The 15485-nt window shown below is 41.6% G+C and overlaps 1 protein-coding gene across 2 annotated transcripts in view; it reads left to right on the forward strand.

Moving 5' to 3' along the window:
* pappaa (pregnancy-associated plasma protein A, pappalysin 1a) overlaps positions 1-15485 on the forward strand; it is a 100537-nt gene that overhangs the window by 60434 nt on the left and 24618 nt on the right. For both annotated transcript variants that reach the window (XM_086054144.1, XM_086054145.1), the window contains exons 11-14: positions 471-581; positions 1185-1320; positions 3912-4125; positions 7551-7725. In XM_086054144.1, the coding sequence (XP_085910270.1) occupies positions 471-581; positions 1185-1320; positions 3912-4125; positions 7551-7725 (636 nt within the window). The remainder of the gene's footprint in view (positions 1-470; positions 582-1184; positions 1321-3911; positions 4126-7550; positions 7726-15485) is intronic.

The following is a 15485-nucleotide window of genomic DNA, read 5'->3' on the forward strand; positions in this document are numbered from 1 at the left end:
AAAAGTAGCAAGTGGGATGCTGAGACTAGGATCTATTTTTTGTCTATTAGTCAAAATAGTAGTAAATGTTTTATGCCCGGCGGCACGGTGGTCGACTGGTTAGCACGTCCGCCTCACAGTTCAGAGGTCGTGGGTTCGATCCCGGCTCCGGCCACCCTGTGTGGAGTTTGCATGTTCTCCCCGTGCCTGCGTGGGTTTCCTCCGGGTACTCCGGTTTCCTCCCACATTTCAAAAACATGCATGGTAAGTTGATTGGACTGTCTAAATTGCCCCTAGGTTTGATTGTGAGTGCGGATGTTTGTTTCTGTGTGCCCTGCGATTGGCTGGCAACCAATTCAGGGTGTCCCCCGCCTACTGCCCAAAGACAGCTGGGATAGGCTCCAGCACGCCCGCAACCCTTGTGAGGATAAGCGGTATGGATAATGAATGAATGAATGTTTTATTGCCCTCTTCTTTTTGTCTTACCTTAGACATGTCAGTCCAAGGTGTTTGATCTATCTGATGGGGTTTCCCAATACGCCTGGTTCCCGTGTCATGACGCCCGCAAGACTCCCTGGGGATACCCAAACTACTGGCTTAAGGTAAAACCAGACGGATTAAATGTATCACTTGGTACTGATACAACAGTTTGAGTCAATCAGGATTTTGACTCACTGTTATAAATAAAAAATACAAACCGGGAATATGAACCCAAAATACTAAAACTCAGTGTTTGATCTGTGTGTGTCACTAACTGTAGCTTATGAACCTACTGTTGTCCGCTATTATGTTAGCATGCACGATGGCACAACTTAAGTGAATAAATTGTCAGTTTTGATCAAGGTTATGTGATATCCATATGAAGTTGGTCTACCACATTCTAAACCAGGAGACCTGCGGTGCAATATAATATCATTTTCTCATTACAGTGGCTGCTTTCTTTAAACATAAAGAACACAAACTTAAAAGTCATACAGTGTATCCTGGTTTTACTTTGTATAACATCCTGTGTTCGTGAAACATTAACTTTTAAGATTTGGCCATGAAGAGGGAAAAAAAAGTGCATAAAAAAATGTGACACCATAACACAGCCACTTGCATTTATGGTGCAGTATATGCGAACTGAATATAGCTCAGAGGAAAAGCACTTAATAGCGCAGTCCGTTTTACTCTTTGGAAACATGGTCTCTTCTTCCCTTATACAGGCCCAGTTCTCTCATCCGATGGTAGCTGCGGCGGTGATCATACACCTGGCGGCTGATGGGACGGGTTACATCGACCAGACTCAGTGCAACATCACCGTTCAGCTGGTGGACACCAAAGAAGGAATCCATAGTCTTGGCAAGAACCTTCATATATACTTTTACTTTGTCAATGTTCTGTTCATACATCAAATGTCAGTGACATGGAATGTGGGGATGAGGTTCACCCATCCAGCAATTTTACCAGTATAAGAGAAGGTCACCACCTTTGTGCAAGGCTTTTCACTATGCTGGAACAACAGCCGAAATTTTAACACCTAGAATGCACTTCTCCTGCCCTGTTGTTTTGAAAGTAATTATTCACATTATTATTCACCACTGGTCAACAAATATTTACTAATTTTTTTAATCAGATATGCAAGTAAACCTTTCCAGATTCATTTTGCACTGATTCTGTATCTGCCCTGTTTTTTTTTCTCTAGCACATCAGGTTTTCCTAATAATAATAATAATGATAATAATAACAATAACAATAACGATAGTACTCTTTTAAATGAGAATCATATGCAGGGATTGGCACATCAATAAATTTGGCGGTTCGTTATTCACCAGCGGCCGGGCCACCCATCCGACATCGTCAAGTCCGTCATTATTTCATTACTAACTGACCACTCTGTCATCGTTATTTTAACTACACTTCCGTCATCGCAGCTACACTTCCGTCATCGCTAAACTACAGTTTGATTGTCAGTAAATTTCACCGGTCCGCTTGTCCGTCATTGTCAGTCAGTCACTCCATCATTGTTATTTTAACCACGCTTCTGTCTGTCCTGCTTCTGTCTCTGCTAAATCTACCCATGATCTATAATGGGGCGGTCAGATCCAAAGTAAGCTTCCTCTTTCTCCTTCTCCACTTCTTCTCTTACCTAATTGGCAGATGACAGCCGTTTTGTGCATACTGCGAGCCACTGTACACAAACCACAGATGGACTTAGCATGATCTATCTTATCGACTATAGGTCAAAGCTGAGTGTTTCTGGCAACGCTTTTCTATATACAGTATATGGTCAATGCAGTCCGCTCGAAGCAAACCCGGTGTTTATTCACCCTCGAGACCAAACGTGCATGTTTCCGTCAGTCTGTCACTGACATCTGTCAGTACTGACAGAAGGCCAACCTCTGATTATATTGTAGTAATGTATTTAGTAACATTTAAGAATTAAGGTTTAGGTTCGGCCACAGTTACAATTTTTTTCTGAAATGTCATAGCTATAAATTACCACGTATGGTATAATCTGTAGGCAGCACGGTGGTCAACTGGTTAGCACGTCCGCCTCACAGTTCAGAGGTCGTGGGTTCGGCCTCCCTGTGTGGAGTTTGCATGTTCTCCCCGTGCCTGCATGGGTTTTCTCCAGGTACTCCGGTTTCCTCCCACATTCCAAAAACATGCATGGTAAATTGATTGGACACTCTAGATTGCCTCTAGGTGTGATTGTGAGTGCGGGTGTTTGTCTCTGTGTGCCCTGCGATTGGCTGGCAACCAATTCAGGGTATCCCCCGCCTACTGCCCGAAGACAGCTGGGATAGGCTCCAAAACGCCCCGCGACCCATCTAAGCGGTATCGATAATGGATGGATGGATGGTATAATCTGTATTGCGCAACCGCAAAATACAATTAGGGACACATAAAGCCATCTGTGATTAAAACTTGCTGTTGACCAGTGTGATTTTCCCGATATCCCGCATTGCAAGGTTTTGCACAGTCAAAAAGGCACAGGCAGATAGAGTAAATGCTGAATCTACGGTGGCTGTAATGCATCCATTTTGTGGGATCTCTGTGCTATTCCCACTGCCAATGAGGTATTTGTTTGCCATATATCAATTATGAAGGGTACTTATTCTTCCAACAAGTTTCCAAAGGTAGTAACAAGTCACACTGCTGTGAAAAATATCCATCCATCCATTTTCTATAGTGCCCATTAGAGTTGGAGGTGAACTGGAGCCTAGCCCAGCTGACTCACAAATGACTCACAATCACACGGCAACATATAGACAAAGAATCATGAACAGTCACATTCACACCTATGTACAATTTAGTGTCTTCTATTTTCCTAACATTCATATTTTCCATCATGCTGGCCATGGAATATAATACAATAAATATAAATTATATACATTCACGTCCAGTCTCTCTATCAAATCTATTCCAATACATGCAAAATAATCTGTTTGATGAATGTTGAGATTGCATAACATTAAACCAAGGAAAAATTCCTGATTTGTTACAGACTGCGCATTTGGTAGCAAATCCTGTTTCAATGAAATGTTCAGTCACCGCAAAACTAGTCATACGCTGGCCACATTTGAAGTTAGATTTTTGTTTGACAAATATGTGTCTCTTTGTTGAAAATTATGCATAGTTAATCATTTTTAGAATGTAAAAATATCATGAAAACATCAAATAGTTTTGATTAACATCTATATCACAACTTTTGAATAAGCTTTTGTCACATTCTTGTGTCATTTTCAGCTGTGAAAAAATACCCGTTCTTCAAAAAAAATATTCACTTTATCTGCCAATTTAGCCACAAAAAATTGATCACTAAACTGTAGTTCTATAATAAGATGGGCCTTTGTAGGATCTCCTTTTTTTGTGTTTACTTTGGATCCAGTGGAAATGCCTAGATTTGGTCAACAAAATCCTAAAAATTTCTTGGTCCTTCTTTCCAGGCGAGTGGCGACTGAGTTGCCGTACAAATCCGTTGGTGATTCCAGTGAGTCACGATTTGTCGGTGGCCTTCTACCACACCAAGGCCATCCTGGTCATGTTCGCCTCCCGCCTGGTGGCCATCTCCGGCGTCGGCTTGCGCTCTTTCCAGTCCTTTGACCCTATCACCATCAGCGGTTGCCAGAGCAATGAGATCTACAACCCCACGGGTCAAAGGTGAGAAAGCAAATGTGCCAACATATCACAAGCAGGACAAGATATTTCATATTGTTAAACATTGCTATTATTATCACCATCGCTAATATTATACAATTGTAGTCTGACTCAAATTAGTTAACGTAATCATATGTTTATGCCAAATGATGGCATGCCATACCACAGGAATGAGGAATCAGACATGCATCATTTACTCAAAATCAATCCGAGACGCAATTCCGCGAATGTGCTAAACATTGCCTGTATTCACCGGGAAGTTTATTTATACGTCCCTGACGGACAAATTTCCTCTGACCAGAAATGATTCGTTAAACTCCAAAAAGTCTAGCAAAGCAGATGTCTTGATTCCCCACAAAAACACAAAACTGGAATTGCCGTCCAATCCGCTTATCCTCATGAGGGTCACGAGCGTGATGGAGCCCATCCCAGCTGTCCTCGGGCAATAGGCGGGGTACACCCTGAACTGGTTGCCAGTAAATTGCAGGGCACACACAGACAACCAAATATAAATATGTATATTCATGTAGTGTAAATATTAGTATGCATGTATGTATGTTTTTGTAGACAGTATATACGTGTGTATATATATATTATATATATATATATAATATATATATATATATATATATATATATATATATATATATATATATATATATATATATATTGCACCTGTGTGTGAGGAAGTGTTTGGAAAGCCTAAATGTGATGCAGCCAACCACTTCAAATCGAAGTCAATCATCACCGACAATTATTGATGTCATTCCTCCGGGTTGTTTATTGGAGCACTAATGAGATTTCGCAGTAAAATTTGTCTATTCTGAGTTTTGATACCATTTTGAATTGAAACTTTTTGGTTGACGAGTCACTTAACACAAATAGCATGACACACACGCACAAAGGAACTCGCACTGTTTACCCGATTGCCACACCGCTGTCACGCATGTGACTGTTCGCACTGATGATGCATACACACATACGCACACTCACAAGATTTTGCCACGCCACATGCTGCGAGTAAACATCACAATCCACAAAGGACGCTTATTTGTGAAGGTGTGCGGCCAGCGATAGAGCTGTTTGTACTATTTGTCATGTGCCAAAACCACCTAAATGCATTTAGGACTTCATCTGCATTGCCTGCAACACATGCTTATTTGACTAACTCTCATAGTGGTAAAAACACACATGCATAAAACTCATTTTTTAAATGAATTTGATAGTTCGGTCGAATGGTCGCACGCAGTTTTTTTTTTCAGACTAGGAAATAAATGCCTCTATAAGACAGAATACTCAGGAAATAAAGGTAGGATTTAATTGCTTCCTAGATGCTGTTGTTCACACCTTAGCCACTGCGCCCATTTGAACATTTGCTTATAACTCAAAGAGCAACACTGAGACACGTCAAGGGTCACTTCGAATAATTAAAGTGTGGAGTTACCGACTGTGTACATTTTTACGTTACTGACTGCATTAGCAACTACCCTGCACAGTAATAAAGATTATATTACCTTACTTTTTACGCAATGACATGCCATTGCTCCTCCGAGGTTCTCGCTGTTGCTCTGAGTTTCTCAACTATAGTCCTATATTTTTTGTTTTAAAATCCACTTTATTACCTTAAAGAAAATCTATATGGTAACCTGCGTAATTATGAGTTGTAAAAATAAGTTAATCAATGCAAAGAAACACGCCTCTTGCTAAGACTATATCTTTCTTTCTGAACAACGCTTGTTGAGGTCAGTCCTAAGTGTTGAGCAAAACACCACAAGCCAAAGAAAAAGCAAAAAATATAGGCACAGAAGTTGTGATTTTTCCTTGATGCCCGCTGAACTTGGTTACATGCGCACATGGTGTGGTGCGACTTTTGAGGCGTCATTAAATCCAATTTTTAATTTTGTGAACATAGACGCCAGCTCCCCCCAACCCTCTTTGCCATCTACTCCAAGTTCTCCCCTTTTTATGTGCCTGCAGCTCTGGTACTGCCTTGCTCACACACATTTTCTGTAACATTCCAAAAGACTACATCCCTGAACCCCTCCCCCCCCCCCCCCACACACACACACACCATCGTCCCCCAGCCACCCCTGCCCACTTTCCCTCATCTGCCTCCACTCTGAGTCGTTAACAACAGTAAAAGCTATTAAACGTCACTTTGTGCACACCGTTGCCCCGTTTAGTCTTTTCGTGCCAGTCTATGGTTAAGTATTATGTTATACGATGCACTTTTCATTGGGAAAAGCAGAAGGGGAGGCTTAATATTGGGTGGTTAAATTCAAATTTACGACAAAAGGATTCCAAGTACCTACTGGAGATTATAAGGAACCTCCAGTGTACCGCCTATACATACAATGGAAAAAAATGTGCATTGAATTAACTCAATTTTATTTTATCATGTTAATAAGTAAAAGCATCTGGATCCAATCTACTTAAGTATAAACAATTACAGTTCATACAGTTAAAATTGACATTACTATATTTTGTGTTTTTAGGCATTACAGTTAGTTGTTTTTTTAATCTTTTTTTTTAAATATTTTATTGTTTCATCACCTCTATATTCAAACATGATATTATAAGTAACTTTAAATCCACACACGTTCTTGCCCTTTTTCTTAATTCACCAGGTTTATGTTGCAACTACTCTATTTATTTATTATTACACCAGGTAAGGCCGACTGTGAGTCAACTTAGGTTGAGTGTCTTGCCCAAGGACACTTTGACAGCAAACGTTGAGCTCCGGGATTCGAACCAATTGAGCCACAGCTGCATCCAACAGACTATGATCGCATCATTATTAACGCCACAAGATGTCCCACCATGCATATTTAACATTTTGTTTGGGCTAATTTCATTATGAACAATAAATTCTCACTTTGTCAGTGGTGGATTGGAACCATCGGACATGGGCGCATGCATACAGTATACATAGGCAGCCTGTGATTCAGTGGAAGCGGAAAAAGCACGTAAACAAGAAAGATTACGGCTACATGCGAGGCTATAAAACAAATGGATTACATTTCTGCAGCACACACACTAACACTTATTGTGTGGACCCCTATATGATAGCCTGTTGTAAAAAAAAAAAAAAAAAAAAGTACAACTAATAAAATGTTGCCAGCTTGGGCGTGCAGGCATTCCATGAGCATGAAATGCCAAGACAGTCCTTGTATCCCGCCACTCCTCTAACACACGTTACTCCACAATGTGTCTTGGCCCCCCAGCCTTCAACCATGACGGCATTCAAATATGGCTATCTTCTGTCTCCATGCGGTTTATCGATCCGATATGTAAAGCAGTCATTGATGGATGGATGTGGCCGCTGACATTTTGCAGTGTTATTTCACCCGCATGTACACCATTTGTAACGTTTCATTTCACTCTTTCGCTTTCTCTCGACCTTCCCTCTAACATCACCATCTTCGCAGTTGTGTACATTATTCGTGCGAAGCCATCGACTGCCAGGAGCCCTTGATCCGCAATGCAGAGCTCAAGTGCAGCAACGCCGGCCGCCACTTCTACAACGGCGACCGCTGCACCATCTCCTGCAACTCGGGATACGTCCTGCAGATCCACCAGGATGACGACATCATCAAGAGCCAGGTGAAGCGCGCACACACATACGCACGTACATGCGGCGCAGGTGATGTACAGCACACAAGAGCGTATTGGGACATGCGTGCCAATGTGAATGCACACGCGATGCAAACTTCAGCACACAAGTGGCCAGAAGAGAGCTTCTGCTTGCCTCGGCACTTATTGTGTCATCTGCCAGTGCCACAGCCAGTCCCCTGGGATGGGTGAGGTAGGGGGAAGGGGAAGATATCATCCAGGTAGGCGAAGTGCGACGCTGAGGAGCTAGGGAGATGTGCACCCAGCGCCTCCTCCCTGCACACGTGAGCGCCTCGCACCCGTTTAGTCCCTCGCCGAGAATGCTGCGCCATCACCTCAGACAGTCACTTTGTGTGGCTGTCGCTCCGCTGGGACCATGACATCATTGCATAGTGTCTGCTCCCCCTCCTCTCCCTATTTCCCGCCCGCCGCCCCTCCCTCCCTCATTGCTTGCTCCATCTTTACACACACACGCACACACACACACCCACACACGCACATACACAGTGAAGCCACTGTTAAAGTGCAGAGATTTGCTACCGCGACGGCACATAAAAGGCACTTGCATGTAGGAACTGACACGTATACGGGAAATTGCACCCAATGCCCTGCATAAACAAGATACACACACACAGATGCAGATACATGCACTTTCCAAGTAAATATACAAACAGGAGGGTTGACACCATGCCGTAAAGCTTGTGGGCTGGCTCCAAGATGCTGTAAAGGCCAATATCAGTGCTTAATCCCTCCGTGTGTCTCACACTGAAGCCAGACAATCGAATAAGAAACGAGATAAGAGAACAAAGTATCTAATGTAGCTTTTATGCGCAGCCACACATGTTTAATAATTTGAAAAGTGAGCAGACTTTCCCAGACTTTAGTCAGGATTGTGTCCTTTCTATCTGTCCCCGATGTGTCCTCTGCTCAATGACCTCGTCTGCACTGTACATGTGCATAAAGCACCACATGGGAATAATTACACGAGTGGAGTGTGGAGGTGCATTTACAGCCACTTGCACGCCCACAAACACAATATTTCCCAATTGAGTCCCGGCGTGTCGGTAATTGCTTTATCTTTTGATTGACGGCGCACTTTGTGGCTATTTATCAATGCCAATTCATTTAGTGCTAAATTATGAGATTATCAGAGTGGCAGCGGCAGGTATGTGTGGAGAAAGTGGAGGGGAGGGACAGCAGCAAATAGGGAAGACAGTAAAGTGTGCCTTGTATTATACTACAAAGCCTTTTAACTATGGTGGAAGAGAAGCATAAAGCCAATCAAAGTTTTAAGTAGTGTTGAGCAGTTTAGAACAACTGAATACGAACCATTTAACTTTATTTTTTTTTCACACACGACTGTTATTTTACATACTTTATATGTAGTACTGTTTAAAAATATTAGGGCGCCGAAATATTTGTTGTTTATTGTTCAAGGCTTTGGGCGGCCATTTTGTCTTCTGTCGACTGAAAATGACATCACAACTGCTCACAATGACCAATCACGGCTCAGATTCAGAAAACAGGTTACCATATTGTTGATCAAGGAAATATAGTCAAATGTTCAACTCTAGTCAGAGTTACTTTTAAGGGCACTAATGTGGTTTGGATCATTTCAGGTAGGATTCATGTTCCTCTCGACTATAAACTTGGCTACATATGTTCATTAAGAAGCCAGACAGACAACATTGTGCCAAAAACATCAACATAAATTTACAAAATTATTTTTAAACGGGCCTTGTCCTGTCACTTGGGGCGCCTAAATCACTCCACAAAGCTCACATGTCGCCAATAATCGAGCTGATGCTGCAAAGTACTTGTGCTGACAGAATGATGTTTATAATTACTCTATAGAATCTGGCGGGGTTAAATGGGGGCAGGATGTGGTTTTTTTACGGCTGGGACAGCCATTTGTCGAAACACCGGACAAGTAAGACAAATGAGAAGGCAAACACTGGGAATGCCCATTTTTACATCCCAACGTCAAAAGCGGGCTGAGTCATGAGCCATTGTTCCATTGCAAAGTGAAAGGAAGTTCAACAACATAGATTTTGAACAAAATCAAATATCAGATGGGCCCCATTCGTACTAAAAAAGGGTCTGCTTTCCATTGACAAGAGCTAATTGCTGAATTAATATATAGACTGGTAGTTTCTTGTGCTTCCGCCAAGTGGCGAGTACCAATATGCTTGTGATTTGTTCTTTTAAATATGAGGTGGAAAGGCCCCCTTGAAATGTTTTGGGTCAACATTATTGTTAGACCAAACAAATTGCCAATTTGAGGCTTTGCTTTCCCATACTTACAAACTCACCAAGTTTTACAGGTGTGTTTATCCAGGTCAAAGTATATTAGGGTCATTTTGGCAGCTCTAAGGTTCCTTGAAAATAGAACCTGTCCTGTGCCACAAATTTTAAAGCATGTGTATTATTTGCCAACTATTCGAGTTCAAGCGGGGGGGGGGGCCTGTTGACCGCTGCGCCTAGCTTTAATATTCTGCTATTATACTTGTATGACAATAATGTTAACACATGACTTTGCCTGTACCATCAATAGGGTTTTATGATGTTGACAGTTTAGACTCTGGAACATATTATTTAAAATATAATTCATCTCAATGGGACATTTCTTTTTGAAAGTAAACCAAAAGTGTTTGAAGGCAGGATTGTGGTTGCCTTGCTGCTGAAGTTGAAAAGTTCAGCAGGCAGAGCCATCTTGACGCCGTGCATTATCCAGTTGTATCTTTTTGACAGTAAAAAATGATCCGGGAACACCTTCTTCTCTGGAATAATTCTATCTTAGATCTTCTCTTTCCCCCCCATCAGTACCGTTTATGCAAATGTCATAGCTGTCTGTTTTCCATTTGCATCTCCTTCAAGAGGTCAGAGAACACTGAGTACTGGCACCGAAACTGACTGATATCCACAATTTCTCATGTAGGCATTCCTTTTGGGCTCTATCGGCTTGTTGTAATACAGCACAGCGACTTGAAAGTGCTCGGCAAGCTGAATTATCGCCATACTGTACGTGATCAAGTCAGCCCGACGATATATTAGAGTGTGACCAGAAAACCCTCTTAAGTCTCATTAAGGCGGCGGTGCATGGTGTCCACGTGTGACCCGTAAATGTGTGTGGCCGTGTGAGGGGGGGCCACTATGGTCTCCGTTCAGGCAAATTCCATGGAATGTCCCAGAGGGCTCTTAGCAGCTACATTCACATTGTCATTATTTTAAGTGAAAGGGCATTCGGAGTAGCCAGTCAGTCAGTTCATCTGTAGGAAGACTTCTTCTGCTTCTAATGATAGGAACAACATGTTCCCGAGACCTGGGACAGTCCTGACACGTTTTGGGATATTAAAGAGAATGTCCTCATAATATTACAGCGTTCTTATCTGTCTATAAGTGTAAAAGTAAGTTAAAGAGGAAATCACAAAGTGAAAAGAGTTAAAGAGCAAAATGCAACCCAACTCTTGTTTCAAGCCAGCTTTACTGCATCATACTGGACAGATGAGGAGGTTCTGCCCGCTTCTAATTGTCCCTCCTCGATAGATTCCAAATACTTTGACCCTCATCAAAGATCCAGCCAAATTGAACCACGCTAATTAAAAAGTACAACTCTGGAAAACTTCCATACCTCAGCTCTGCGTCACCGCCCTTTGCCCCCTTTCCAGTAAGTGACAGAGTTTTTGCTAAGGGCTTCACTTTTTTTTTAAAGCTTGTAAGCCAAACCAAAATCCTTAAGACAAAATGAACCTCGAATTTGAACACCCAGCGGCATTATTTAGTCAGCCCTTAGATCATTCATAAGACTCAAATGACATCACTGCATCGCAGGCTAAATTGATGTGCTTATATATATTGTATACTCCTCCCACAAAACACAAAATGAACTGTTCAGCACTTTCGCAGACAAAATCCTAATTAGCACATCGGCTTCCATATCTGTTTGTAGACGCAATCAAGTTTGTGCGTTCAGTCAAGCTTCTGCCTGTTTTTGCTTGTGTAAACCTTCAGTAAATCAGGCGCTAAGAGTTTTACAAGTACGAATCTGACAAACATTTTTTTATGGAAATGTTGCCCCCAAAAGCTTGCCCATCATCAGATCAGACATTCACCTCATGTCACAAAGTGTTTGAAAATTGGCATTTAGGAGGCCAGTTAGGCTAGGTTTTGAAATGGGGTCCAAGAGTGCTTGAACACAAATGTCTCCTTTGTTGCTCTTTTCACACTCTCCACCATTGTTATTATCTTATTATTAGCTTAGTATTTGTTCATTTGATACGGACATCACAAAAACACTGGACAAACCAGAGACTGTTTACATCACATCAGTCAAATATTCCCTGTATTGCTATTCAGGGTTTTAGGACAATTTATTCCAAATACAACTATTTTCTTGGGAAATGTATTTTGGAAATTAAAGTTTGTTGTGGTACCACAGCAACACAATCATGTAGAGTTCTTCGTCAGTTGCTTAAAGTCAACCCAAACGTATATTTTTCCAGAATATGTTCTGTGCAGGCCCACTAGTTGAGACAAGGCATTCTGATTGATATTACGTTTGTGGAATATGAATGAAGCAGCAAAATCCACCCGCTTTTAGCCATCACAGCATTTTGTCTCTTCTGTCGACTGAAAATGACATCACAGATGTTCAGGGCTCAGATAACGACCAATCATGACTCAGCTTCAGAAAACAGGTTAGCTGTGATTGGTCGCTACCTCAGCCCTGAGCAACTGTGATGTCATTTCCAGTTGACAGAAGTGACAAAATGGCCGCCCCCGGAGATGGCAAAAAAGGTGGATTAACTCTTATTCCATAAATGCAATATTTATAAGAATGCCTTGTTTCAACTAGTGGGCCTGCATAGAACATATTCTTGAAAAAAAACATGTTTGGGTTGACTTCCATTTTAAGCCAGTATTCATGAGTGCAAAATGGTGTTTTCATTAAGCTCCAAAATTGCCGTCTGCAACATGTTTGCGGATTTTATAACCTGAAAATGTTATTACGTGCTTAAATCCTTCAGTGATTCTGGTTCCTTCTCACATTCATTAGGTTACAATGAGAGCTTATATTGTTGCCAGAATCCAAATCCTTATTGGGTTTTGTCACTCAAATACTCTCTAATGTCACTGATTTTTTTTTGCACACAAATCATTTTTTTTCTCAAAGGTGGTTGGCTAGACATCAAGTCAGCCTCAGTCAAGGTACCAGCGGGAGGCCTTTTTATTGTACGAGCTTCACGTCTACACGTGACCAAATTTGCACTGAAAATGTGTTTCCTTTGCTGTTTGAGTGTGTGAAACCATCAAAATGATGAATGGAATAATGGCACATGGCTGTTTCCATTCAACCATTCCAAATGCGGTACTCCTATATAGCACCATTAGACCGTATTAACGAAATACAACTGCAGAATCAGCCGCGTCATACTTTTCACATGTGCTCATGTGTTTGTGTGCCGCTTGAGGAAAAGCTCTGGCTCGAATGAAGACGCCGTCGTTCTGTTGGTTCTTGTGTCTAATAGGCTGCCTGGCTTGAATTAGGCAGAGTGGCCAAAGGTTGTTAAAGTGGCTACTGGAGGAGCGCTAGTCAGCTGTAAAGTTTTTAAAGGAGGGAAACTTCCCACAAATTTACACGCATAGAGGCACTCGCAGCCTTATGTGTCCTATGGCAGCCTACCACAGACGTTTAACAGCAGAACAATTGTCATCGGATGGCTTTCCTTTGCGTTTGAAGAGCCTTGCATGCGTAGTCTTTGTAATCATATTAGCTCCCAGGGGATAAATGACTGGTTTTACAGCGGCCCTGCTCACATGGTGCGCATGTGTTGCGTTCTAAGCGTCCAATCTCACTGGGAGTTTATTTATTTGGAGTGAACCTGATACTGTTATGCAGTGTTATGCAGTGTCATACGCTGGGATCCAGATGAAAGCTTCAAATTAATGACGGCAGAGAAATAAGGGGTTTGTGTTGCAAAAGAAATGTCTGCTAAATTGTGTGACGTTTACATTTGGACACTCTTTAAAGCAAAAAAAAGGGGAGAAATTTATGTTAAAAACAGAGATTTTCCTTTATTTAGTCTGAGCCGGCGAGGGATGTCAAAATGATAAAAGTTTCCCAGCTTTGTTGCAAGATTTGTTGGCATGGCCATAAATTTGAGCATTCCCGTTGTGTAACATGTTGCTAGTTAATAGGAGAGGATGAAAACACTTGAGGTTTGGACCATGCTCCGCATTTTGCTCTCATCCCTGCGAACAGAATACCACAAGCCAGCTAATTTACAGGAATCATAGCTATTTCTATTAGGTGAATAGGCCGATCAGAGGTTTTCGTTTGGAGAAATTTTAAAACATTGTAGATGATTTTTTCCTTCCCACTCTCTCATTTAGAGACTTCTTCATCTTCTTTTTCAACAACACACATCCTCAGTGTATGATCGCCAATCCTATGTGCGCTTGTGTCAAAACTTGCTTCGCTGATGCATCCGTAAAATAGCTAAGAATATTCATCTCTTATATTAGCTCTGACTGAATATCATGCTCTCCTCTGTTTCCCTTTTACATTATATTGGTAGAATGTTTATTCATGGTTGTTTGGCCCCTTAGTCTTCTGTTGTGTGCGCCCCTATTTCACCAAACTTCGAGTCCCTGATCGCTCTCAATGCACTCAGTAAACTTGAAGGTCTGATGTAATTTTTTTGTTTGAGACTCCCAGACTGGCGGGATTTAGATTTATGGTTATCTGTCAGCTGTCAATCAATAAATCATGCAGCTAAGCTAAGGGCATTAGCTTGGTAGGTCAAAGCTGTGTATGTGTCATTGCGCCATTTTTTCTCCTCACCAGACAAAAAAAACGATGGGCTCTCTGTGAAAAAAAAAAATGTGGATTGAGGCACAGAAATTGATTGAATTTCTGTTGCGAAACATCCCGTGTGTTTATGTGTGTGTTTCTCTGATTGTGTGTATGAGTGCTTCCCAGAAATTGACACAATGCCACCTAAGTCAGCCTGCATTTTGTTAGGGTTGAGGTATTAGGTGCACTTGTAGGATATCAGTTGTCTGAGCGGCACAACTTGGCCTTAAAAATGCTCCTATTGGGTACTTGAGCTGCTGAGTCGCCAGTGCGGTTTACCGTAAACTAAGACCAGTTTTCTTCTGCGACATGCTGATGAAAGCATGGATGGTACATCCATTCGCCATCATCAACCATCTAGCGCCGACCCGTTGGGTTATTGCGTTGAAAGTCAATCGTCAGGTAAGGTGCTAAAAATAGCTCTGAGTTTTAAGGACATTTTACTTCAGCTACCTCATGAATCTTGAGGCTAGATAGTATAGGGTTCTTGTTCAAGTCAGCTGGGTTCACCTGCTAAACTAATGACTACAAGCACTAAAAAATATCGATGGCTGTTTTTCACACAAATATTTACTGTAAATATGACTTTTACTACTGTGTTAGCAAAGGCTAGTGACAGAGTACAGCATATTCCAAATTACGTAAAAATGTGGGCTACATTGCTGCCGATTATCATAAATCCCTCCAGATTAATATATTATTGCAAGTGTATTGAGATGTGTATCACTAGCCCATGTTAGAATCCACCCACCCCACCTCTTGCCATATATCGGTTGTGAAAATCTCCAGCTTTTCTGTGGCCTTGAACAGGATCATCTGTATAGAAAATGGATGGTTCACCTAAGCGAAAGGGCACATATGAATGTTTTTCTATTGTAAGTGATATTCTCCACTA

This window comes from Filicampus tigris, chromosome 15, assembly GCF_054856515.1.
Source record: "Filicampus tigris isolate MCC_2025a chromosome 15, RoL_Ftig_1.0, whole genome shotgun sequence".
NCBI classification, from domain to species: Eukaryota; Metazoa; Chordata; class Actinopteri; order Syngnathiformes; family Syngnathidae; genus Filicampus; species Filicampus tigris.